This window comes from Zalophus californianus, chromosome 1, assembly GCF_009762305.2.
Source record: "Zalophus californianus isolate mZalCal1 chromosome 1, mZalCal1.pri.v2, whole genome shotgun sequence".
In the NCBI taxonomy this organism is placed as follows: domain Eukaryota; kingdom Metazoa; phylum Chordata; class Mammalia; order Carnivora; family Otariidae; genus Zalophus; species Zalophus californianus.
Window position 1 is genome coordinate 136,623,911 of NC_045595.1, and position 26,606 is coordinate 136,650,516.

Sequence of the window (26,606 nt, forward strand, 5' to 3'; positions counted from 1 at the left end):
AATGCTGTGATTTCCTGTGAAAAGCAACACAGAGTCTCTCTGTAGGCCTGCAATGGGTTAAGAGGAATGACATGTATTTTGCCATGGTTATTCCCCAGCCCTGAGGGGAAACCCAGTGCATACCCAAGTACTCCCGGCTCTTTAGGGATCACTTGCCTTGCTCTACCTCATCCCTCAGGAGAGACCTTGGCCCAAGAGACCTCTGTGGAATGCACACTTGTTAGGAACATTTCTACTTTCTCTCAACACCCCTGAGCAGTAAGTGGCTGACTATTGTTCATTATGACTGTCTTTCTGGTCAACTCCCCACCAAATGGGAAAATTGGGAACCTACAACTCTGGACAGCTCCTGAACCCAACAGGTCACCTTCTGTTATGGTTTCATGCAAGTGAAAAGAAAGCCCTGGGAAGCAAGGAATTCACAAGCTCATAATTATTTTCTTGGCTCATCTGAGCTCCAGCTCCTCACCTGGAACAGGAGCCTGAGACGGCTGGATGGCAGCCCACTCCCTTGCTTTGACATTTAGGGTACAGGCCATACAATCCGTGAAAATCCACATGGGCACAGCATGGAGGCAGAGAACCATGTGTGCCCTTAAAGTAGTGGAATCAGCTGAAGTGCAAGATTTCCCCTTCCCAAGCAAGACATCTGCACTGGGGCAGATTTAGGACTCTGTGTTTGCTAGGAGGGTACCTGTGTGAGGCCTGCTCTGTTGGTTCGGGGACGAGGCTAGGGGGGCATCTCTGCGAACCCCACACTGGCTGGCTGGCCTCGCTGGGGGTCCAGGTAGACGTGTGACTCTGCCTCTTTGCCGCTTATCACAGATCCTAATTATGTGCTTATCTGTTGGATTATTTTATTGAAGCCTGGCTCCCATGCTCCCTAATGGCTACAGGGACCATGTCTGTTTTTGTTCATCACTGTCCCCTGGTGCCTGGCCCTTGATAGGTGCTTCATAATGTGTGCTGAATAGATGACAGAAAGCCTGTCCCCGCTGCTGGAAAACTGACACGAAGGATACACTCTACCAGTGGTGGTCTGTTTCCCTGTCTTCATTTACCAGGTATTACAAAAATTATTACCAACGAAAGTCTGGGGAGATTTTGCCCTCTCTGCTTAGAACCTTGTATAGGACACCCTCTTTGCAGTTCAAATGGGATTGACTAAGAAATCACTGAGAAAAGTGTTGCTTTAATAGCAGATAGACAGAGGGGCTTAGGTGTGGATGACTTAGCCTCAAGGCTAAGCCTTTGCTCTTTTAAGGCTAAAGGCTGGATTGCGACAGATAACGAGGCTCAGTGAACAATGTGAGAAAATGTGTAAGAAATCCCCTCATTCATATCTCAAGTGGGGCTAGAGAGAAACAATAGCAGAGCTTCCCAGCGCTTCCCTCCCCAACCTTGCAGGGACTTGTCCAGCTTTGTGTCATGCCCTTGGTGCTTCACCTGGATTCAAGACTTGGCACACTTACTCTTGCTTCACTGGAGAGCCAGCTCAGGGGTAACTCCCATATTGGAAGCAATAGCCAAACCAACTGAAGCATAATGCCATCAAATAACCCTAGAGGTACAGGTTTTCAGAGCCACAGGTAGTTTAAAAATAATCTAGATCAAATTTCTGAAAGCAGAGCTTAAGAGAGCGAAACTCTAAATCTGGCCCCTTTCTTATGATACGCTAAATATTTATCACCCTCCATTTATCACTAAACAATAATTCTGATTACTATTGATCAAGCTCTCACCATGTTCCAGGTACTCTGCTAAATGCTCTACATGGATGATCTCATTTAACCCTCAAAACAATGCTGAGTGAGAGAGACTCTAATTGTTTCCATTTTGTATGGGTTGAAATGGAGACTTGGGGAGGTTTAATGACTTAACCAATGTCACGTGGCTGGTGGCGGGAAGGCCTGGGTCTTTCAACTTCTAGCTCAATGTTTCATCCCTTATCCTACATTGATTCTAAGTCCTCAAGATAGATCTGAATTACTTATTTGCAGATAGTTGGCACATTTTACTTATCAATTAAGTCTAACGGTATCACGAGATGAAACTCTCAGCCTCATAAATACTCACATGTAACTCTTTAAAATACCTTTTTTTCCCCCCAAGATTTCCACTGAGTGCTTGCTCCTATTCCCTCCCTCCAAAAAACATTTCTGTAGAACAACATGAGCCAGGTGGGTAAGATGTTAGGCTTTGAAGGGAACACGAAGATGAAGATCACATGCTCCCCATTTTCCTGGTACTGGCAGGAAGAAGAAATGACAAGGATACACATGCCTATGCAACAGGGTGACCCATAATCAGTGTAATGTCAAGACAGAAAAATCAAGTGCTCTAGGAATGCAGAGGTCAGATTCACTTCCAGAGGTGCCACCATAGGCTCCAGAAAGGAGACAGCCCTTGATGTAGGCCTTAAAGGAGGAGCAGAATTTTCACAAGTCTATGTGGAGCCTTTCCTTGGCCTGGTCTATAAACATTTTCTGTTTTCTGAGTGTCTGGCATGTACAATACATACAGTAGGATTTTCAAATAAATTTTCTGGTTGGACACTAGCCACTTGAGGCTAGCTAGGAATCATGGACTTGGTTCTGATGCTATCACTGGATGTAAATTGTGTAAAAGGCCCTCTTCTCTGGGCCTCTGTTTTTCCCCAGCTATGAAGTAGGGATATGGAAGGGAGTGGGTATAACCTTGCTCATGGGTCTCTGGTTAGGATCACATGAAGTTAATACATGCAAAACTAATTGTAAGCCAAAATGAAATGCAAACATAAGGGATTATCTGTCACTCTTCTTATTGGTGTTATAAAAACGAAAAATAAAAAGAAAACCAATGCCCACATACTGCTCATTATCTAACCACCTTGTTTTGACTAACCACACTGGGTCAGGCACTGGGGATACAAAGATGACTAACGCCAAGCCTCCATGCTTGGAACAGGAAAGGTCTAGGAAAGGAGATGTCGGTACAATTGACGGTATAAGTTGAATGTGCTAGGACAATGGTTGGGCTGGACTTTAGCAGGAGCTCTGCTCCTTTTTACTGCTAGTACAGGTAGATGGCAATGCTAAAGTTAAGAACTTCAAAATCAGAAATTTAACTGGTATTCCCCAGAATAAACTAGGATGAAAGGTGAGGGGAAATTTTGTTTTTTTAAGTTTGAGCTTATACTATGCTCCAGGCACTTTCACATCCATCATCTTCATAAAAAGTTAGATATTATTATGCCCATTTTACAGATGAGGAAGCTGAGGCTCCCAGGAAGTTGGGTTTATAAAACCGAAAGGTGTAAAGCCTAAATGTAAACCCACGTCATTCAATTGCAAGCGTGGTGCTTTTCCCAGCACTCACTGTGTCCTAACTAGGCAATGTTTTTATAGAACTCATTCCATGCTCATTTTGAATGACCTTATTTCTTAGATTGCTTTTCGAAGGAGAACGACTGATCTGTGATGAGGAGGTTTGACAGTAACCCCTTCTAGTGTCGTTTCCTCTTATACCTCCTAAGAGAAATTGCTTCCCTCCCACTGCTCTCTCCTGACTTCTTCCCCACCTCTAATCCCAATGAAATTGCCAAGGAGTAAAGAATCCCAGCAAATGAAGAGCCTGTTGAGAGATTCCTGCCTTCTCTGCAGCTGGCTTAAAAACTGAAACAAAACACACTGCAAGATGAAAGGAACCTGCCATATGATTTAGACCAAGGAGCCCACCTAGACTGAAACCTAGCCATGCCTTAATTTTGTGGAGCTGCAAGGAACCTATGATCTATAGGAGCCTATGTGATTGTCACAGTTGCCTATTTTACAGATAATGAAAACTGAAACCCAACAGGGTGAAAGACTTGCCCAACATCACACACTAGTGAGAGGCAGAGTATGGACTGGAACCCAGGTCTCTCGACTCTCAGGCCAATGTTCTTCTATTAAAATAGGTTGTCTCTTTAGCTTTCCCCCATTAACATTTCAACGTAAATGAGATCATGGCCCTTTCAAAAAAAAGCTCAATGCCACTTTCTCTGTAAAGCCCAGAAGCCAGGCCCCCCTTCGTCCTCGGCTCTGATCAGCTCCTGTCCTCATCTAAAGAACAGGAAGTAGCTTCATTTTTAGCTCTGAAAGCACATTCTGGGGGTGAGAAAGGGGGATTTGGGGAAGAGAGTTCCTGTAGATGATAGGTAGGAGTGATCAGCAGACACATTCCTCTTGCTGGAAGGGGAAGATACAGGGTCCAATATGTAAGGAGAAGATAAGTCCTTGGAGTCCTAACCAGAACATGACTTCAGCAAGAGATTCTCCACACCCTGGGGGGTAGGGGGAAGGTTCTGCCCTGATTCTGTTCTGCTGGAACTGGATGTCAGGGTGGGTGTTGGGGTAGGAGCACCAGGGTGGGAAAATTTATACAAACTTTCTACAACCTCCAGTGCTTCCCCACCCTCTGCTAGCACCCACAACTTCCCCTGCCAAGGGAGGAAGGAGGAACACATTATTCAGTCTAATAATTTATACAAATTGAAAAGTTTACTGTATGAAATAAAGGGGACTTAAGAGGGCAAGAGAGAAATAAAAATTCCCGAGTCCTCTCTTAAAGGCTTGAGGTGTAGAGATGACACCTCTTGATGACCTTGCCTTGGAATAGAACGATCTAACAGATGGGTCTGAAATAAGCAAGTAACCCCTCCCTTTGATGGTCAGCCAAATTTTGTCTCCTTCTATGGTAGAATCACATCCAGTGTTAGCACTTGTCAGCCAGGGACATCAAAGAACAGAGATCCAGATCCACGGATAGTTTGTCTATGTTAATGGTTCTCAAAACTGGCAGCCCATCGGAGTTGTCTGGGGAGCTCATTACAAATTTAGATTCCCAGGAACCAACCCGGTGATTATTAGGTAGATCTGGGGTAGGGCTCAGGAATCTTCATTTCCAATAAGCAGGCCTGGTGTAAGAACCAATGATCTGGTTCAACCCCATTCATTCAGCTATCAAAATTTTACACGAGATCCTGGTTTTACAGCAAAGAAAACTGAGATGCCAAAAATAGTTAGTGCCAGTACTTGGACTTGAACCCAGTCTCCTGCCTCTTGATGTGGTTATCTTTGCCAATACCCTCATCCATGGCCTTCTTTCCTCAGCTCACCAGTCCACTGAGAACCCCTGAGGATCAGTGGGGGCCATTTATCCAAACCACAGAGGAATCAGAGCTGCCCAGGTACTCTGATTGAGTTCCTACTTGCTTCATTGGTGGAAATGGCTGGTAAGGGGTGGGGGTGAAGGTGTGTTCGGTATCCTGGTGGGCTGACAGGGGAAGGTCCAGCTGATGGCCTCTAAGGCAAACTTCCAAGTTGCTGCAGTCAGGAAGTATAGTCAGTCCATAGAAACAACCTGCTGTGTTAGAGGAGATAGGGTGTCAGAGGCAGAGGGATGAGGGGGACAGTGATAGAAGATGAAGTCACTAAGGTAACGTGAGGCCAGACTATCTAGGGCCCTCTGGGACACATATAGATCTTTGGCTTTTACTCTGAGCCACTGTAGGATTTTGAGCCAGAGAGTGGCATAATCTGACACATTTTCCCAGGGGTCCTCTGATGCAGTGGTGAGAACAGACTCTATAGGGCAGGGAGGGATAGAAGCAAGGAATCCAGTTAGGAGGATTTGTAGTAAGCCAGGGGACAGAGGAAGGTGGCTCAGGTCAAGGTGGCAGAAATGCAGGGGTGAGAAGTGACTGGATCCTGGATGCTTTTTTAAAAAGTAGATCTAGCAGATTTTCTGATGGGTGGGATGGGAGGTGTGAGATAAAAAGGAGTCAAGGATGGTGCCAAGTGTGTTGGCTCGAGCAACGGGCAGGCTGGAGTTAACATCAACTGAAATGGAGAAGGCTATGGGTGGAGAAGGTCTGTGGGAGGGACGTCAGGAGTTTGGTTTTGGGCATGCTGAGTCACTGACACTCACGTGGTATTTAAATAAAGTCTCACGCCTGGATGAGGTCATCAAAAGAGTGAGTACAGACAGAAAAGAGGATTGGGGCCCTTGTCGGTGGGCCGCCAGCACCAAGAGATTAGAGAGATGGAGAATCAGTGAAAGGGACTAGAAAAGGCTAACCAGTAGGGGAGCAGGAAAACAGGAACCTGTGGAATCCTCGTATTTGCAGGAACAGGGAGGGATTGGGTGAAATGTCACTGCTTGAGTGAAGAAAGATCAAGTGTGAGAACCGACTATTGGATTTAGTTACTGGAGGGCGCTGGTGACCTTGAGCGCATTGTTTGACTCCTGACCTCAAGAGTCTCATTTTGACAACTGACTGTTATTTAGGGCTCCCTTACTGTTAATTTTCTCTTCTCGATTAGGTTGTAAACATTGCAACAACAGGGATGATGAGTCGGCATAGCCCCAGAGCAACGGGCCCTAGTACAGTTTGCTAACAGACCAACCTGAATGCCCCTCTCCACTGGGGCGCCGACCTAGAGCAATTTTCCTCATGCCTTGCTTACCTTGGACGCAGAATTTCAGTTCCTTGGGGTCAGTGACAACTTTCCTGCTTTCCCGGATCACAGCCCGGTTCTTCTTGGTTTCTCCCCAGAGATTGGTGCCACCGTACATGCTGGGAATGTTGAGAATGGCAATGCCCTCAAGGAAGATGTTGCTCAGGTCTACCCCAACCCCGTCACACTGAGGGGCAGAGAGAAAAGGTCATTGGTTAGTGTTCTCAGTGTACCCCAACCCAAGTGCTATGTGTATGTGTGTGTGTGGTGGGGGCTCTCATGAAGGGTGTGATGGGCCCTCAGCCAGCAGCTCAATCTTGAGCAAAGTGGCGGAGGCCTAATGCCTTGGCCATTGTAGTTGGTTGGGGAGATGCAATCCTGGTCAGCTCTGAGGACAGCAGTACAAGGCTTCAGATCTAGAAGGGCTTTAGGGACGGTTCTCGCGACAACTGCCAACCTGTTCTCTGGTCCAACCTCATTATCATCAATTCTGTCCCTGCCTAACCATTGTGAAGATATGGTGGGAAGCTGAGCCCTGAACCTAACACATAATAGATTCTGAACAAAGGAGAGAAAAGTTTCACTTCGGCACCCCCCCCCCCCCTTATTTTATCCCTCCGGTGAGAAGGACAAGATGTGAAGACTTGGAAGGCTTTCAGACACAGCATGGGAACAGTCAATGGTATTGTCATAGCATTGTATGGTGACAGATGGGAGCTACCCCTGCGGTGAGCACAGCATAAGGGATAGAGTTGCTGAATCACTATATTGTACACCTGAAACGAAAGTAACATTGTGTGTCAAGCATATTTCAATACTAAAGAAAAAAGATTTGGAAGGCTCGCAGAATTCACCTGTCTCCTGTATCTGCATTTTAAGTGCCATTTTGGCCCTTGTGCTTGCTGACGTTGCAGAGTTTCTTTATCCACTTTCCACCACCCCCGCATCCCCCACCAGGTACGAAAGGCCAGGCGGCTTGAATCTGCCTGTCTCAAATATCTATAAGGTCAGCCTCCTTTTGGCATACTGTTTACCAATGCAGCAAGAAATGTATTAATTCTGATCATTGTTCCTCACGATTGTAGGTAGTTTACTTCCTTTACAGCAGAAAACAACCAGACCCAGAGAGGGAAGTTAAGTTAGTCAAGGTTGTACAGCTGATATATAAAAGAGCAAGGATTCAAAATTAGGGAATTTGACTGTGAAGCCCAAGGTCTTTAGCTTACTTATTGTGAGGCAGGAAAAATGAAAAGCATGCAACAAAAACCCACTGTCTTTGGGGTTACCTACAAACCCAAACTTCCAGAGATTTCTCAACAGAGGAGGAACAGGAAGGAAGGGCTTGTTGCCATTCATATTTGCTTACCTTCTGATTTCTTCAGAGCTCTTAATTTATGGTACCTTATAATCCCCATGGCTTGTCCCCCAACTACAAAATAGAATGGAGTGAGCTTCTCTGGTGATTGGAAACTCATTTCTTCACTGGAAAGTTCTGATTATTTGAAAGCTTGTCTCTTTATGTTGAACTAGATTCTCTTTCTTCCTGCTTCCACCTATTGGTCCTCGTCTCCCTTCTGAAGCCAGACAGAATGACCCTCCTTCCTCCTCCTTGGGGACAGCCCACCAGCTACATGATGACAATCATCATCACTGTTCAGATGTATTAAGCATTGCCATCTGCCAGGTAAGCTTTTGTACACAGCTCATTTATTACCTTCATAATAATCTTGGAAGTCAGTTACTGTGACAATCTCCTCTTTATGTTTGAGGAAACTGAGACATACCAAGTGGTTAAGCAATTTGCCCAAAGTCACACAACATACAAATGGAAGTACGCAGACTTGATGGCAGGCAGTCAGAGCCTAAGTCCTAACGACCCCTTTATCTCTCCTCCCTCTCACACCGCCATTTTGGTTGTGCCTCTCCTGGGTGGAACATGGTCAGCTCTCTCAGCCGCTCCTGTGGGACCTGGTTTCCAGACTTCCCTGTCCTGACTGCCGTGTTCTGCACAGACTACTGTTGGTTACTCTCGCATTCTGTAAGGCCTCCAGCATCGTCACAGGATCTGATGGCAAAGGCGGCCAGGACAGGAGCACATCCTGGGGCTGGGCTCCCCTCACACGGTCATTCCCCCAGAAATAAGATAATGTGGGAAACTCATGGAAGGGCGCAACACATGTCCCCCATTATCATTATCCTTATTGTTAAATATGATCACAGTTGTACTAGCTCTTTTGTTAGCAGCTAGATGACAGCTGAATCACTTCAGCTTGAATGGGTGGTCATCACAGACACCCAGACCCTCAGCCCATTATCTGCTTCTCAGCCAGCTCTTCCCTATTGTGAACTTGTGTATTTTTAAAAATAATGTAGACATAGGGCTTTACATTTATGTCAATCAATTTCATCTGGTTCTCAGTCCAAGCCCCCTCCGTCCATCTAGTTCGTTTTAAATCTTCATTCTACGGCCCCTTGCCACAGCCTTCCTATCATTTGGGGACTAAGTCATTAACACATGTATATAAAGGGCAAAAACAGGGGCCAAGCCCTCTCTTTGGTCAGTCTAACATGGCAGACACTGTGCATTACATAGCCCTCGAGGTGTGGCTGCCTTGCTGGGGCTGCAGCCTCTGGATGGGACTGTCACTCAGTCTCCTTTTCATTACCATGTGGAATCATGGAAATTAAAAATGAGAGCGCCTTAAAAGAACATGCCCCATCCCTCATAAATGAGGCCCAAAAGGGTTTAGAAACTTGCCTGTGGTCACTCAACTTACTAATGGTGGAATCAGACTAGTATCCAGGTCTCCATACCTCAATCCTGTGTTCTCTCCACTAAAACACAAGATTGTGCTGAGACCAAACGGCATTTTTCTAAATGACCACCCTACAATCTCTGTCAGGAAAGGAATAAGAGAACTCATATTAAATCACTCATATCTGTGTGCAAAGGGCAAATACTTGGTTAATAATTGACTTCAGAAACTTGCCAGAGATTGGGATGTCTCCTTTTCTAATTTTTTGAAAACTGGGTATTTGTCCATTTGCCTCTCCTTGAATGAATCCTACTCTGTTTTCAAGATTTGTCAAAGAGGCCCCTGAAGGACATCTGTAGGTTTGTCCAGCAACTTGGATTCTAATGGGTGTGTTTTTCCAAGGCCAGTTAGTTTTCTATTGATCTACCCTGGGCTCTGGTACCCACCTTTAGTATCTATTCTTCCATTTTTTTGTTAAGGTTACTCTCTCTGGAAAAGATAAAAATTCTTTTGGTGGGCAAAGTCCTAATGAGCTATTCTTTCCATGTTCTCTTTCGCTTCATTGTCTAACATTCTGCTTGGCCTCCAGCATCAGGTCTGAGTTGCTTTTGTGCGTTCACACTTGGTTGCATGGTCACACCCTGCTTTTGCGTGTATATGTACAGTCTTCTGAAAGCATGGGCCCAACCCAGAGCGCCCTGCTGCAGTCATGGTGATTTTTATAAATCTTTTCCTTTTTCTTCCCAATGGAATTAATGAATTGTTAAAAATTTATTTTGGAATATCTTCTATCCTTCCTATCCTTTCTACATAAATTCTTATTTAAGGATTCAGGCTAGAATCCCACTGGGTCAGACTTTTCTTTCCAAACTCTCTGAAATTAGCTTGGCTCAACTCTGTGTCCAGCACTGACTTCCTGTACCCTTATCACTTTTGAGACAAAATGGTCACTTTCCCTCTTGGTTGTAGTTACTTCCACATCATCTCAATTTATTTATTGTTGGTCAAAATGCCCCTTCCCTCCTAGAGATAATAATAATAATAGCATGAACAGTGCACGTTTGGTGGGAGCTTCCTTGGGCAATGCGCTGGTCCTTCCCCTGCAGTCTCTCTTGGGATCCTCAGGGCACCACTGCTACCGCCCAAATGACAGGGTCTCATGGGGGTCAAGGTGCTTGCTCAAATCTACATAACTTGCGCCTCTACAGGCTGGCAGAGCAAGGATACACACCCAGGCAGTCAGATGCCAGATCCTACTCTGGAGACGAAAGAGTCAATGAGGCAAATCGGGACTTTTGCTGATGCTAGACTTATAGCAAAATTAAACCCCAGCTGTTGTCTGAATAATTGAAATCTTCCCACCACTACTCCGTCTTGCAGAGTACTTAGAGCAGTGCCCGGCACATCAATGTTGGATAATAGTATTATATCTTGCCTCGTTGCCAGGTTTAAAAAAAAAAAAAAAAAGGTATACCACTAGCACAGCACAGCCTTGGCACAGCAGATTCCACAAAGTCATCTTTCTTCCTGCTGCTGTTTTAAGTGTACCCTGTCCCCTCCATCTCCAGTCATAACCAGCTAGGAGTGTTAGCTATTAACTTGGTCAGTTGTTAATCTCTCTCCGCAAGAGCAAACAGTCCTCCCTCTGCGTTCTGAGGGATTGTCCCCTTCCCCCATTATGTCTTGGGTCATAGGCAGACTGGGCAAATAGAATATAGAAGAGATGGGAGTGCCTGGAGGCTGTTGGACAGTGGGCGCCCTCACCTTTGGAATGCACCTATTTGAAAACTAAGAGGCAATGCAGTGTCTTGGAAAGAGCATGATTGGGCCTGAAGGCAGAGATATGGGTTTAAATCTTGGCTCTGACATTGGGGGTTGTGTGATCCTTCCTTAAAGCTCCTTAATCTCTTGGAGCTTTAGTTTGTCATCTGTAAAATGGGGGTGGGGTGGTAGAATAACCCCGAAGTGTCTACTTTGAGGGTCTGAGTGGTCTCTGGAAAGCAGTAGCATTCTATAACTGTCTACACTGTTATTACAGTTCATAATAATATTACCTGTGCCACCAGACATATTTCAGCGTGAAATCAGTCCCACTACCTGAGACCTTGCTGGAAAAATTTTAATGGCCTCTTGGCCCCACCCATGCTTGTGAGAACCCTGCCAGCCCATACCTGCATGCCCACTCTCCAGGGTTCTTGGCCTAGACATTACACATTGATTTCTTTCAGAACCCCAAGCCTGCTTAGATCTTGGGAAGGTGGAAGGCCGCCGTGCTGGATTCGGGCAAGTGGAGCCGAGAGTGGTACACCGTCGGCTTAAATAGAACATCGGCCCCAGGGCTGCTCCCGGGTGGGCTCCTGAGCTAAATCCTCCACCAGTTCCATGACGTCATCGGGCCCTCTCCCCCTGCTCCGGCGGCCGGGGCGCGGGGTGGGGGGGGCGCGGGGGGGGCGCGGTGGGCGCCCTCCAGGGGAGAGTGCAAGGAGCGCGGCGGTCCCTGAACGCACTATTTATTAGCCCTCCCTAACCTAGGACTGGGCTAGCAGGCGCCCTTCCAGGCTGAGGCTGCGCTGAACTCAGGTATTTATAGCCTGCTGTGGGGCCGAAACAGAGAGCTCCTGTCCCCGGCAGCGAACGCGCACAAGCCCGAAGTCGTGCTCACAGTCACACTGGGACGACTGGCCGCCTGGGTCCGAGGCGGCGCTGTAGGCCCTGGGCGGGGCGCGGTGCTCGAGTCCAGCTCGGCTCCTGCGCCCTTGGAAGCGGTTCAGGAATCTGCCGGAGCACCGTCCGGGTGGGCCCGCGCCCGCCTCCTCCCAGGCCCCGCTGCGCCGGCCCGCAGCTGTCGGCCACGTTCACCACGGCCCCCCTTGCGAAGACAATGCCCCTAGTTCTGGTTTCTTTGTGAGCGGGGGATGGTTGGTTTGTCTGGAGGAGAGCTAGTGAGTAAGCAACCAGAGAAGGGGTTAGGGAGCCGGAGCGCTTTTCTGTGCAAATGTAAAGCACTGGAAACACATAACCCTCCCCTCCCTCCCAACCGCCCTCCGCCCTTCGTATCTCGGATCCCTAAAATCCCCATAACTCTGGGCAGAACCAGGACCCGCCAAGTTCTCCGTACGCCCCGAGAAGGGCAGAGAGCAGAGGAAATGAGGGAGGCATCGATGCTCCCCTGCTCCGGCTGCAGGCTTTTCCGCGCCTCAGTGCCTGTCGGCCTCGGTGACCTGAAAAAGGCGGCGGATCTGAACCTCCTCCCCGCTGAGCGAGGCCGCCTCCATTTCAGCCCTGTCGATCCTATTTCTGAAGGTCCTCAGAGAAGGAGATCCCATAATTTACTTGATGACCTGTTTCAGTTTTTAGCAACTAGGAAATTCTCCCTTCTTCTAACCTCAATTCACAGGGCCACGGATTACGTCGATTTTCTCTGGTTTAGAACGCAGATTGTTTTGTTTCATCCTATTGCGGTTGGTCTGTGTCTGTCTGCTCTCTGGGATGACCCCTCCCCGGCCAGATCGGAGGTTTAACCCAGGCCTCAATGGCTCTGGGGCATTTGTCCCCCTTCGGCTTGACATTTTCTCTCTTGGGTTCCCTGCACTGCCTTGTCTTGATTTGTCCGTTCCATCTTTGCTGATTGCTTCTTAGTTTTTCTTTTTCAATCTTTGTATTATGGGTATTTCTAAGTATACAGGAAAGTAGAATAATAAATCCCAGGTACACCACATCTCAGTTTAAGCAATTAGCAACTCACAGGTAAATCATGTTTTAACTCTACCCCAGTTTCTTTCCCCATCTCCATACTGAATTATTTTATAGGGGGCGCCTGGGTGGTTCAGTTGGTTAAGGGTCTGCCTTTGGCTCAGGTCATGATCTCAGAGTCATGGGATGGAGTCCCTGCATCCGGCTCCCTGCTCAGCGGGAGTCTGCTTCTACCTCTTCCCCTCCCCCACTGCTTGTGTTCTCTCTCTCTCTCAAATAAATAAAATCTTTATTAAAAAAAACTTCCTGATATTCTAACATTTCATCTACAAATACTTCTGTATGTATCTTTAGATGACAAGTCTTTAAAAAAAATCACCCATTATCATCACTCTTAAAAAAGTAACAACTCCTTAATATCAATAAATATCCAGTAATTGTTCAAATTTCCTTGCTAATCTCACTGTTAAGAATAATTGGTTTGTCTGAAAAGTCTACAGATTTGTTTGATATGTTTCTTAGGTTTCTTTTGATCTATAAATTCCCTGTCCTTTTTTTCTTATAGTTTAACATTTATTGAAGGAAATGGGTCAACTGGGCATACAAATCACTTCAGGATTATTAAAATGCAGATTGTAATTCAGGAGATCTGAGGTAGGGCCTGAGACTCTGCATTTCGATGTGCTCCCAGGTGATCCTGAGTGCTGTGTGTGATGGACCACACTTCGAGAAGTAAGGCCGTAGCTTCCCAGATTCTGGATTCTGCTGATTGTGTATCTGAGGTGTCTTTTAAACATATTCCCAGTCTATCTCCTGTATGTTCACTAAGTTGGTACTTACAGATCTAGAGGCTTGATCAGATTCAGGGTTGACATTTTAAATCAAATTTAATTAATTAATTCATTTAACTTTAAAAAATTTGAGTATCGTTGACACTTGGGTTGATTTTTTGGCAAGACTACTTTGTCAGAGGGGGTGTATATTTCCTCGTGCATCTCATTAGGTGATTACAGATTGTCTCATTTTGTCGTTGTTATTACGTTCAGATTGGTTAGTGGGTTCCAGTGTGGTCAACTTGAATATTCCATTATAGAGCTCTTAATTAGTGGATGATGATCCTTGTCTAGACCCATTATTACAGTCCCCTAGTAGAAGGATACCCTTGAGGACACCCTAGCACCCTTTCTGTGCTTTTCTTTGGAATCTCTACAGATGTCATTTTCTCCATGAGTTCTTCCCTGTCCACTCTTCCAAAAGGATCCCTCTCTCTTCTCCGTGTCTGCATTCTCATGGAATCAAAGTTTTAAAAGGTCATTCAGTCCAATCACTTTATTTTATAGATGAGAAAAACGGAAGTTAAATTGGAAGGGTCCAATGTCACAGAGCTAATCAGAATCAGCAGGTCTGAACTTAGACTTCCAGTCATTTGGATTGGCAATCAAGAAATCATGAGTGATTCTGTAAAGAAGGATTTTGGCAGCTGGACGAAGGCCTAAGCATAGAATCTTAGAATGGCGAAGCCAGATAGAATATTAGATTTGGTAATCTCTAATTACCAGAATGAGAACACTGAGGCCTAGAGCTTGTAAGTGACCTTCCTAGATTACACAGCTAACTCTTGGAAAATCTAGGGCTTAACTAGGGACTGAGGGTGAACAGGGGTAGTAGTGAGGGAACAGAGTCAGAACAGCCATGTGTTTTTGGAGTACATGGGACTGGAGAGAGAAGATGGGATCTAAAGGTAATATGATTGAAGAAAAGGGTTTTCATGGATGTTTGAGGCAGAGAGGATACTCAGTGAATACATGGTGGATAAATGCACAGAGGGAGGAGCACGTTGGGAATGCCTAGGGTGGAAGTGATGGAATGGAAGAGAAGATGCTGAAGATAGTGGTGGACATTGGTCTGGGGATGATACTGGAGTCCTTTCCTACCCTGGTGAGTGAGAAATGGGGGTGGGGTGTCCTTTGAAGAGTGAAGTAGGGAAGTACTGGAGGATGTCTAGGGAAAATAATATTTCAGTTACAGTGGGAAGAAAGAGAGAGGGCTGAGGAAGGGGTGGACAATATCCAGACACACTTGAACAGGGGTTCTGATGGGCTGAGAGGGGGATGGACAGGAGGAGAGCGAGGCCTTGCTTGATGCCTGGGCTCTATGTCACAGCCTCAGACATACACTCAAGGACAGAGGAATGGCTGACATAAAGACCTGACCGAGATCCCCCACCCCTCTTTTTTGAGGGAACAGGATGCCCATAGACATTAGAAAAAGGGAAAGCATCTGTACCATCCTATACAGTCCCAGGGCCCTGTAGGGCCCAGGTGAGAATGGGGGTGGTAGAGCTCATTTACGGTGGCCACATTTCTGCTTTGGTAGGTGGGGAGGGTGTTCTCTCTGTGAATTGGCCTGGCAGGTAGGAATGTACCTTAGACTATGGGGAAGGAAGGCTGGGCACTGGTCCAAGGTATCCTTTGATTTGGAAAGAGGAGAGTAGCTGAGAAAAAGGGTGACCTGGGTCCTGGCAAAAGCCAGTCATGATAGCCCAAACTGGTCTGCATATAGGCCACAGAGTTGGGCCTACCTGCTTTTACTTCTGTACTCACTCCCTAAACTGTCAATTACCTCTTTTATGCCTAGTAGAATGCTACCCTTCCAGCTCCAAAGCTATCTCCTCTATAAGACTTTTCCCAATGCTCTAGGTAGAAACCGATCTTTTCCTTCTCTGACTTTTCATTGCCTTGCTTCTCTCTCCAATATGGAATGTGTATTTTGCTATGTATTATTCACCTGTCTCCAGGACACTTTAAGCTCCCAGAAGACAGAGACCATATGTTACACAGCTCTGTGTTTTTCATGGTACCTGGCATGTCTTACCCACATCAGATGTCCAATATAACTATTGGTTAATTGAAAGAAAGAATGTGTGGCGAAATCCCCAAATGGAAATCAAGGTATTCTAGGTGAATTTCCACAACTTCCAAGGATGAATATATTGACCAAATAAAGTGGACTGAATGTCCAGGTTGGGGAGAGATAAGGAAGGTGAATCCAAGTCTGCAAGAAGTAGTCCTCTGATTGCAGCCAAGGGAAATCTATAGCTGAACAGCTTGTAACAAGACTAGGGCACATGGGGCATGATTTATATGAGAGAGACAGAAGACAAAAGCATTTACTCATCTATCAAGAATGATGAAAACCTACTTATTCTGTGCTAGACCCTGGGGATGGAGCAGAAATGGGACAGAGTCCTTGTCTTCAAGGTGCTCACAGCATGTCAGTGCTAGAGCAATGGTGTGCTAACAGCTTAACAGCAGGATCTCCAGGAAGGGAGAAAAAAACCCAGCAGCAGCAGCTCTGATTGTGGTGTTCCGTGGTATAAATACTCCCACTATGGCCAATTTCAAGCTACCAACGTGACATCACTGAAAATGGGGCTGGAGCTGATGCGCCAGCAAGAGAGCTGGCTCTAGCACATCACTGAGGAAGGAGCTATCTGCGTATCTGCAGGGCCTATGGCCAGAAGAGAGACATTTATTGGGAGTGAAAGAAAAGCAGCCAGGGCAAACAATGATGTCTGTTTTCCCTACGAAAGAGAATGGTCTCGGTGTCAATAATCTGACGTGTATCCTGAGGGAAGAAAAGGTGATAAATTAAGTGGTGTTGATGAGTGGTGATAGCATTATTAGAAAGATAGCCCACTGCTATCTACACTAAAAAAAAAAAAAAAAAAAAGTAGCCTGGCCTGTAGGTAAATCTTAGGACATGGCTTTCCCTGCAGCCAGAGGGGCAGTCTTTGGTCATTTTAGGAGCCAATGTCTGTCACGGGTAATTAGATACTGATACATACGAATATTATATGATGATATTAACATAGATCATTTATTGAGTAACTATTATGAACCAGGCCCACTTCATATGTTTTATGTTTAATCCTTACCACCCTGCGCTGTTGGTATTTGTATTCTCATTTTTACAGGTGAGGAAACATCACCTCAGTGAAATGAAGGAAGGTCCTTCTTTTCCCAGTTTATGCCGGTTCGTGATAGGCTTCATGAACCTGAAGGTTTCCTGCATGAGATGCAAACAGAGAGCTCAAGAAGACAGTCTAACTTATACAGCATGTACTGGACGCCTGATCATCTTGTGCTTTGTTACCTAAGAGACCACTTCTTGAGTATTCTAGACACAAGGGATTTGAGTCTTCATTTTAAGGAGGATGCTGGAAAAAATGGAGTCTATCGAGAGAAGAGTTGTCAAGATAGTCACGGGTCTGTACATCGAGTCACATGAGAAACTGGGGATGGTTAGCTCAGTGAAGATAATAGGAGATGCTGTGGAATCAGATCTTCAGCCCTGTGAAGGGCAGTCACATGAGGAGCAAGAAGGCATGTTCTATGGGCCTCAGAGAGTGGAAATAGGCCCACTGGATGGAGACGGATGGGGAACTCAGTCATGTATCCCACAAACACAGACTGGGCAACTATTGTGTTCCAAGCATTGTGCTATGTGCTGACAGGGGAAGGATGTGGCGATGAACAGGACACATCCTTGTTCAACATCGGGAAGAACTTTCAGAAAGTCAGAGCGGTCCAGCAATATGGAATAGGACTCTGGAAAAGTAATGAACTTCCTATCCTTGGAGTATCCAGGAGGAGGCTGGATGTGCACTTATCAGAATGTACCAGAATGAATCTTTTTGTTGAGAGGCAAATGGGACTAAATCCCCTTCCAGTTCAGAGATTCAGAGTCTACGTTCAGCCTTGCTTTGGCAGGCTGGAGTGCTATACTGAAAACATGTCATCATGACCCCCTCCCACCAGCTTTGCCCACCCAGCTGCATGCTCTGCGTTCTCTGACAGGGAGTTGTGGTAGGCCAGACAGACTGGAAAGTGGCTGCCATCTGTGACAGGGATGATGGAGTTTTGGCGGGTTTGTGTGGGCTCAAGGAATGCAGCATTGAAGCCATGTACACACAACCTGCTTAAGAACATCCCATGGGCAGAAAATGTTTTCTTCCTCTTCAGCCCTCCTCTGTTGCTGTGCCAGGCGGGCACAATGGTGCCTTTGAGAGGGGCAGCTGGAAGGGGGTGTTGGCAGGGAGGCTGGAAGTAGAACATTGCAGCTGGGGGGGGGCGCCCAAATTCATTTCCAGGAGCAAGCCTGCTCTGGGTGCCAGTTTCCAAAACAAAACTGCTGTTTCTCAGAGCTCATGGTGGTGGGTTGCCTCAGAGTTGGACAGAAGGCAAAGCCATTTCCTATACACTGCTCCACCCTCCCCAAGTTCAAAAAAAAAAAACAACCCAAAAACAAAACTGGTGTATTGAGATATTCTTGCTCTGGATGCAGATTAACTGGTTTTGCTGTCTGTCTGGGTCTCTCGGGGCAACGTGGGGTGGATAGGGTTTTCTGAAAGGTCCAGCTTTTTGGCAGACATAGCAGATCTGATTGCCATGGGGACTGGCAGGGCCCAGGGGGCAGGTAGGCTTCTGGGCCCTAGGAGAGGGCTGAGAATGGAGACCCCTTCTTCTGGCTTTCAGGGTCACTTCCTCTGACCCCACAGCCACCCGGCACCCTTGCTGCCACATGGGCTCTGCCCACTTACTGTCTTAACTCTCTCTGGTGGGAAAGAAGTGGGAGAACTCTGGCATTTCCTGCCCTGGGTTGACAGTTGTCCCAGACCCTCTGCTACTTTCAGAGGTCCTAGCAACAGCTCAGGGATGGATGTGGGAGGACTTCCCACTCAAGGCACTTAGAAGGCACAGTGCCAGGCTGCAAGCTCAGCTACCTCCCCTTGTGTTTTAAATGGAGCAAGGTGGGTCCTTTTTATTTTGATGGCTTCCAACAAAAACGTCTCTCTTGAGGCTGGTCAAGTGGTAATTTCTATTAGTGCTTACACTAATTATGGGATTTTTCACACTTTGGTTCAATTTTATAATGAATAACTATAGAGCAATTACTTCATTTCAGGCACTGTGCTAGGCCCGGGGATCCAGAATGAATAAGATAGAGACCTTGCTTCAGACAGCTGACTGCCTAATAGTTAATACCAAATCCTACATGGGAGCCCAACTATCGACTCGGGGACACGTGCCTTAGGTGGAAAGCAGAGTGTAATGCCCCAGAGGTCATCTCTTCCAGGGAGAGGAGGAACTGTGGGGGCACATGGGCCAGAAACTCATCTGATCTTAGGGTTCTTACTTGTTTTTAGGAGACTTAGTTTCTTTGTATCAATAATGGGAATAATATACACCATACAGAGTTGTTATAAGGATTAAATAAGACATGAATGAAGATGCCTGGACACAGCTTGTCTCAAGGTAAATGATTGCTGCTATTATTAATCTGTTGATCCTAATGGACTTGAGATATAACATGTATGTGTGCACAGTGGTGTTTATGTGATCCTTTGTTAGATTAGATATGCTTCCTGAAAGAGTCCGTTCTTCTACCTTCTTAATTCCTCTTCTGTAGAAGACTAGGATCAGCAAATTTATGACCTCATGAAGATAGATAAACAAAGGCCTACCCACTAGAGCCAACAAGTCATATCCGTATATAATATCCTCTGTTATATAACCCAGTTGTAGGAGCAGTAAAGGACTGGAATGCTTCTATTCCCTGAGGTTCTTGAATCTCTTGAGTGTGGAGATGATGATGATGAATTCTTTTCAATATTCTAAAAAGTCTAAGAGAAATGATACATTTCCCACTGACAGAAGCTCACAGTTTATCACTACTTGGATGATGCATCTCTTTGGTAGACGTTGCTTAGGGAAGTTATTGACTAAGGGAACTTCAGGGCAGAAAAGTTAAACTCACTGGGGCAGAGGTTAGCCTAGTGATCTTCCAGAAACCCGCTGTGGGGGTGCCTCCTAGCCCGACAGGCTGTCACATGACCCCAACCAGGGGTCATCTGAGACTGAGTACGGCCTCATCTAGCCTCTGTGCTGTGTATCTCCCCACTGCTTTGTGAAAATGTGCGCATGAGAATTCATCCTTAAAAGTTATTCCAAAGTCCTTGGAAGACACAAAGTATGTATAGCCAGGAGTCTGCAGACAAAGAAAATCAAAGCAATTCAAAAAGAACAAAGGAAATGGAAAAGAACAAGAGAATAAGAGCATATGGATGAATGGCAGCTTGAAGTGAAATACAGGGTTCACATTTGTGGGAATAAAAAAAGAGGGGTCATTTAAGAGAGGGAAAAATTTACATGGCTGAAACTGTAAACAGACAGTGGCATTTTGTAAGAAAAAATCCACAGAAACCATTTCTTCTTATTTGGCCTTAAGATTTTAAGGATCCGTGGAGGAAACTTGTAGCCAGTACATGGCTGAAAGATGTAGAGAGGGAGGATGGAGCTGTGTTGAAAAATGGGTAAAGATGTAAGAAACTGAAGAATCACAGAGGTCCCCCCAGAGACCTGATTTTAAAGAAACAAGGGCTAATATTCTTATGGGGTTGAAATAAGGCCTGCATTAGAGCAGCGCTGACCTAACTGCTGAGATCTTGGCTTCCCTTTCTTCTCTGTCTCTCTGTAGTTTAAAGTGCTCTACCATGAATTTGGGTTACTTTTATAATCAGGAAATGAGGGGCCTGCATAGTAGGAGGGAGCAGGAAGGAACTGAGGTGGGGACCCCAGCAGCAGTAAGGACTGGGCGATGGGCAGGAAGGACCGTGAGCTGACCAGAACTGCCTTGGGTGGCCTCAGTGTGACAATGGTGCTGGAGTGACGGAGCCATTGGCCTTGACTGAGGAAGGGAATAGACCAGAAGGAGGATGTCTCTCTAAGGCCTGTTCCAGCCTCCCTTTGACTCTAGGGTTTAATGCATAATCAGGTTGCCTGCCACCTTTTTATTTTCCAGCAACTGAAAATCCCTTTGAATGCTCTCACCTTTCCCTTCCCCAGGAGCATGTTTTCATTTCATCTGCCTTGGATTTGCGGCCGGGTTGATGGGCTGAGTGTTTGGCCGGTTCCCATCTTCATTACTCCAAGCTCTGAAGGGCTCTACCTGCTCACGCTGAGAAGGTCTGGATGCCAGAAGAGGCCTGGCTTGAAGTGCTTGAAGATTTCTTCCTCGCATTTAAGAGTGTGCACTATTGCTGGCGAAGACTGAGGCAGGATAAGAGAATGCCCCCAGTCGGAGCTTGTGCCACTTACTGGCTCGGTGAACTTGGCCAGGCTACTTAAACTGTAAAGTCCTTGATTTCTCTCTTTTGAAAAATAATGGCACTTGATTGAAGTAGCTAAACGTATCTGCCCAATCTTAAAATAATCTGATGTACTTGTTATTAACTTGTAATATTGTAACTTGTAATATTAACATGGCTTGCTCAATGTTAGTTTTAGAATTTAGGATTCTCATAGACAAGGCCCATATCATGAGGAGCATCAACTCTCCTTAGCACTGTGCCCAGCACACTCCCTTTTGTAAAAGTAAATTTCTAAAAATTGAGATGAAATCCACATAACACAGAATTAACCTTTTTAAAGTGTATAATTCAGTGGCATTTAGTACCTCCACTCACACTGTCTTTTTAAAGTGTTGGAATAACACAATCAGTTGGGTTGGTTCCATTTTGTTGTAGTAACAAAATGCTGCACTGCACCTCCATGCTTACCCTCCCGTGAGCTTGCATGCAGGAAATTCTCTAGGTGTGGGTTGCAAAGAACCTTACTGGGTCATACGGACTACAAATGCATTTTCAGTTCAGCGTATATTGCTAAAGCGCTCTGCAAAGCAGTCACCACTTGCATTTCCACGGCGGCGGCTAAGCGTTCCCCAATTCTGCGCATGCTCACCATCGCGGGGCAGGGGTAATGAACTAGCTCTGTCAACATCAGCACGGAGAGATCTCGAGAACATCGTGGTGAGTGGAAAAGGCAAGTTGTAGGGCACAAAAGGATTGTGGGGGAACTCAGGTCTCTCTGTAAGATGTTCTTCCTTTGATTAAAAAAATACTTGAAGGGAATAAAGCAAAATATTGACAAATATCATTTCTAAGTGAGGGGGAAATGGGAGTATTTGATATATTGTTCTTGGGACTTTGTTGCATTTTAAAAAATCCTCAATTAAATGGGGGGAGGGGAGGCAGTGATGTGCAGATTCCCAAAATATACAGGATAACAGATTTTTTTGAGCAGCTTCCAAATCTGGATTCACTTTTCCCCATGCAGAAATTCATATTAGTGGAGCCAGCTAGCCTTCCCTTGTGAACATTGTTTTAAAGTAGATAAAATATCAAGGAATTTTGGAAGTTCTTATTTTTAGCCAGTAAAATGAAAAATTTCCACAGCATGTAAAATAAAGCACTCTAGTCGAAGCCTGCCTGGTTGGCTCCACCTAACTATGATCACGTCTAAGAACCTTTCCAAAGCTATTCTGAGCCTGGGGTGGGGGAGGTGACTCACTTCGTCCCTCCCTCACCCCAGCCCCTATCTGTTTATTCAGGTGAAATCAGATTAAAATGAACCTTAACGGTAGCTTTGGAAGGGACGAGAAGTCAGAGATGAAGAGATCCTGTGAGAAGCCTTAGACCAGGGATGTTGAGAGTCATGGGGGTGACATGCTGGCTTCTTAATTAGCATCAACCATAATTTATGGAGCATCCATTTTCCAGAACAACACTAGCTTTCATAGGTCTTCCTCTGTGTTACTGGGAAAGAAGCATTCAGAGCGAGCATGTGCAATATTTTTTATGCTCTCTTTTTGAGAAACATAAAAATCTCATACCTACTTTTAATGCTATCTGAAATATTAAATACAAGCATGTGAACAAAAGGAGATCACATATGCCCCATATCTAGTTGAGAATCTGAGTTCTAAACTGTGTATCCAGTATCCAGGTTTTGCCTGGCCTGACCATTTGTAGGCTGTAGACTTCAGGGGAGCTCCTTACCCTCTCTCAGCTTCTATCCCCTACTCTGGGAGGGTGATTATGATACCTGCCACTTGGGGCTGCTTGCAGATTCTGTGAGGCACTTAGCTCCACTGCTAGCTTTTAAAACAAACAAACTATGAAACCTTTAATCCGGATAATAGCCTTAGAAGTAGGCTAACCCCTTTCCTTCCATTTTATAGATGAGAATACTGACACCCAGACACATTGTTCTACAAGTGACTTAACCTAACTGCAGAACAGGGTTCACCTCTTGGTCATGTGCAACTGGGCCAGGCGCCTTTCACGGTGCCCGCCCTGGCCGCGTCTCTGCAGGTGAGCAGGAGATCTAGAGTTATCTTCTCCCCTGCCTGAATCTCTGAGCAGCTCAAAATAGCATCCAGAGTGATCTGGCTCACGTGGCTCCCTAGGACCCCTGGATCCAATTTCCTTAGCACTAGTTAAGTGAGGATACTGTATTAACCAGCTGTTGTGTGTTCTATCAGCTGGGCTATAAGCTTTCAGAGAAGCAACCAAGTCTCCTGGTCCTTCTCAATAAGCCACTACCCTCAAAGAAATAGGCTGTGTTTCCCGTGAGATTTTTAATGAAGACCTTCCCTGCATAATCTCAGGTTAGCTTTAAGTCTTACCCACCCAGATTTTGACCAGTGTGACACACACACACACACACACACACACACACACACACACACAGCAACTATATTGACTTTACTATCTGTTCCCCTCACAACCCCTAACCTTTGTGCTCTTTCTCAAGTTGCTGCACCTCTTGGCCTCAGCTTCCTCACCCATAAAGTGAAGATGTGAATATTTGCCCTGGATGTTCCAAGGATCAGAATGAAACGAGATGCTGTATGGGAAAGCCTTTTGTAGACTTGAAGGCATAACTCTGACTCTCCTGTGGTCCAGCATGAACCCATTCCTTTCTCAATGGAGCCGTTTAGAATGACTGTGTCTTCTGTTCTTTTAAAGCATTTCTTAGCAGACCCACCTAGCTGCTTCGGCTGAGAGGGAACCAAATGGGCCCACATTCAACAAAGGAGGAAGAAACTGTGCATCCATGCTGAAGAATTCACGGAGTTTTAGCACTTTCAAGGTAGATCTCTGTTTGGTGAGTTCTAAGCTAAACTCATTCCCGGAGACCTAGAATCTTCTTACTAGTTTCCAGCAATAGAATCTTGGTCAAGTTACTTAATGTATCTGAGCCTCGGTGTCTTTATTTAAAAAATGTGAAGATACTTGCCTCACTGGGTGCTTGTGTCAAATGAGGACACATAATGGTAGGCAGTCCAAGCATCTGACTTTTTCCTCTTCCCTTTGTACTTTTCTCTTCCTTCTGTTTACCCTTCTACACTTCTGTGCCTCAGCTTGCTTTTCCATGAAATGGGGATAACAATACCTGGCCAGCACAGCTCACTGGGTTGCTGTGTGACTATGCGATGAGCCGAGATCGGGCTTTGAAAACAGTGATGTGTAGTAGAAACCCCTGTAGGGGTTATTCTTGGGATCACTGACCTCGAACCGAGGAGTGCACTGGTCCTCACAGGCCTGGGCTGTTGTGTGTAGCAGCTACTTTAGCAGGTCACTTCGCCAGCTTCTGCTCATGCTCTCCCCGAGACTCCTGATGCTCTCACATCTACCCGTGGTGCTCTGCGGCCTCCCAGCCCCTGTCACCCACACGCCCCCCCATCCCATCTGCCTCTCTGTCCTCCTCTGGATCACAAGGCACGGGACCGTCCACTCACCGCTGTCTGGTGCCTGCCCCAATTCTGCAGGCTGTTAGAGATGGCCTGCACGTGACCCCCTCCCTGCATGAATAAATACTACAAAGACTCATTATGGGTAGATAAGGAACACAGGAAATACTCCCCCTGCAAGCCCCCAACAACCCGTAGATGGAACAACTCCACCCCCTCCAGAGGTCCCCAGCGTCTTTTGCAACGAGCCCACTAGCCCTCTCTGTGGTTGAGGAAGAGCCCTTGTGTCTTGGACCCGAAGGAAACCATGGGCAAGGCGAGCTGCAGAGGCAGGGGAGCTGAGCTGCTCTGTCCTGGGCATAGTTTCAAGGCCAGCTGCAGGGAGAACAAGCAGGCGCTGTGCGTCTGTAGCTGGCAGTGCTGAGGCCAGGGCTGTCCTTCACTTGGGGTAGATTTAAAGAGACCCCACCAGACGGTCATGCCAACAGGAAAAATGCACGCCCGTCTCTGTTGGCCTGGCTCAGTCTCCAAGCCCGGCCCCCCTCCTCCTCCACTGCAGCTCCCAGGCAGTGGGTTAGAGACCGTGGGCTAGCTCCTCGGCCTCTCCCAGGTGTAGCTGGTCCCACCTGGGAACACACGGCCCTGGCTCCTGGGCCTTTCTGTCCTCCAGACTGAGCTGGGCCCAAGTTGCAGGGATTAGCCCCTTGGAAGTGGTAACCCAGCACCTGAAGGGGAGGGGCAGGCAGATGAGTCAAATGGAAGCAGAGACTCTCCAGCTTTGTGTTTCGTTTGTGGAAACTCCCTGTGAGCACAGGCTGCCTTCCACAGGGAATCGAGGGGCTTTCCCACACTGCTTTAGGCCAAATGCTCCTGTTCCAAGGGGTGCCCAGGCCCCACTTGACTGCTAAATGTAGGCTGAGGGACAACGCTGGTGGGCCCAGCAGAGCCCAACCCGGCTAAACGCGTTGGTAGCTGAGAGCTAAGGGCTGGGGAACCCACACCCTGACGCCCCGCAGAGCAGAGACAGGCTGGTGTGCACAGACATCTGGGCTCTCCGGTGGCCGGAGACCAAGGAGGCCTTCTCCTAGCGGTGAAGAGACTTCTGAGGGGAGCTCAGCAGGGGTGGGCTGAGTGGGAGAGAAGCCTCAGGCAAGCCCGCGTGAGGCAGGCTGCTGCAGGCGCCGGGAAAGGTAGGTAAACACGAGTGTGCCAACAGGGACAGCTACAGAATTTGAGGGGCCCAGTTCACGATGAAAAGGCAGGGCCCTCTGTTAAAAAGTTATCAAGAATTTCAAAACAGTGACACGAAGAACATTAACCGGAGGCCCATCTGAGCAAGTGCACACCCACAAAGCCGACCCTGGGTACCTCTGAGTCGGCTCCTTGAAGCAGCTGTGACAGCAGAGGCCGAGTGAGTTGGGAGATATCTGCCCTGTGGCTGCTGGCTCCCAGACCTTTACCGGCCTTGGAGCATTTTCTCCCCGCCTCTCCCCTGACAAGCAGCCTGTCTCCCTGTGCTGGCAGCAACTACGTCTGCGCCTCTCTGAAAAGGGGGAACTGCAAGGCCACGGTGGGGACAGGGCTGAGGACAGGAATGGACCTCTAGGCCCCAGAGCCCCAAGGCCTCCCTGGACAGGCCAAGGAAGGCAGGTCAGAGGGAGGTTGCAGAGGTCTCTGGGAACAGGATGGAAACAGAACAAATGGACGCCACTCTGGATCACTTCTTAAGGACCCCAGGGACATGTCCTGAGGGTGTGTGTGAGACAGTCCAGGACCAGAACCAAGGTCTGGGAAGCCTTACCTCCAACTCTATGTGGTCGTGGAGCTTCTTGCAGGTGGCTGCAAAGGTCTCTGAGGTGCCAAATTCAAAGTACCACAGCTTATTCTTCATCCTGCCCCATGAAGCAGAAAGCCGGCTCAGTATTCTGTCTTTGAAACGGTTGTGTCAAATAGCTATGCTATTGGGGCTGGGAGATTCCCCACTCCTATGTTTTCAGTGCTTCTTTTTTTTTTTTTTAAAGATTTTATTTATTTGAGAGAGAGAGAGAGACAATGAGAGATAGAGAGCACAAGAGGGAAGAGG

General features: G+C 46.7%; 1 protein-coding gene across 6 annotated transcripts in view; it reads right to left on the minus strand.

Annotated features, from left to right (window-relative positions):
• Positions 1 to 26,606, minus strand: part of DGKG (diacylglycerol kinase gamma) — a 211,202-nt gene that overhangs the window by 40,871 nt on the left and 143,725 nt on the right. For all 6 annotated transcript variants that reach the window (XM_027586646.2, XM_027586645.2, XM_027586641.2 and 3 more), the window contains 2 exons: positions 26,325 to 26,415; positions 6,489 to 6,666 (listed from right to left, as the gene is read on the minus strand). In XM_027586646.2, the coding sequence (XP_027442447.1) occupies positions 6,489 to 6,666; positions 26,325 to 26,415 (269 nt within the window). The remainder of the gene's footprint in view (positions 1 to 6,488; positions 6,667 to 26,324; positions 26,416 to 26,606) is intronic.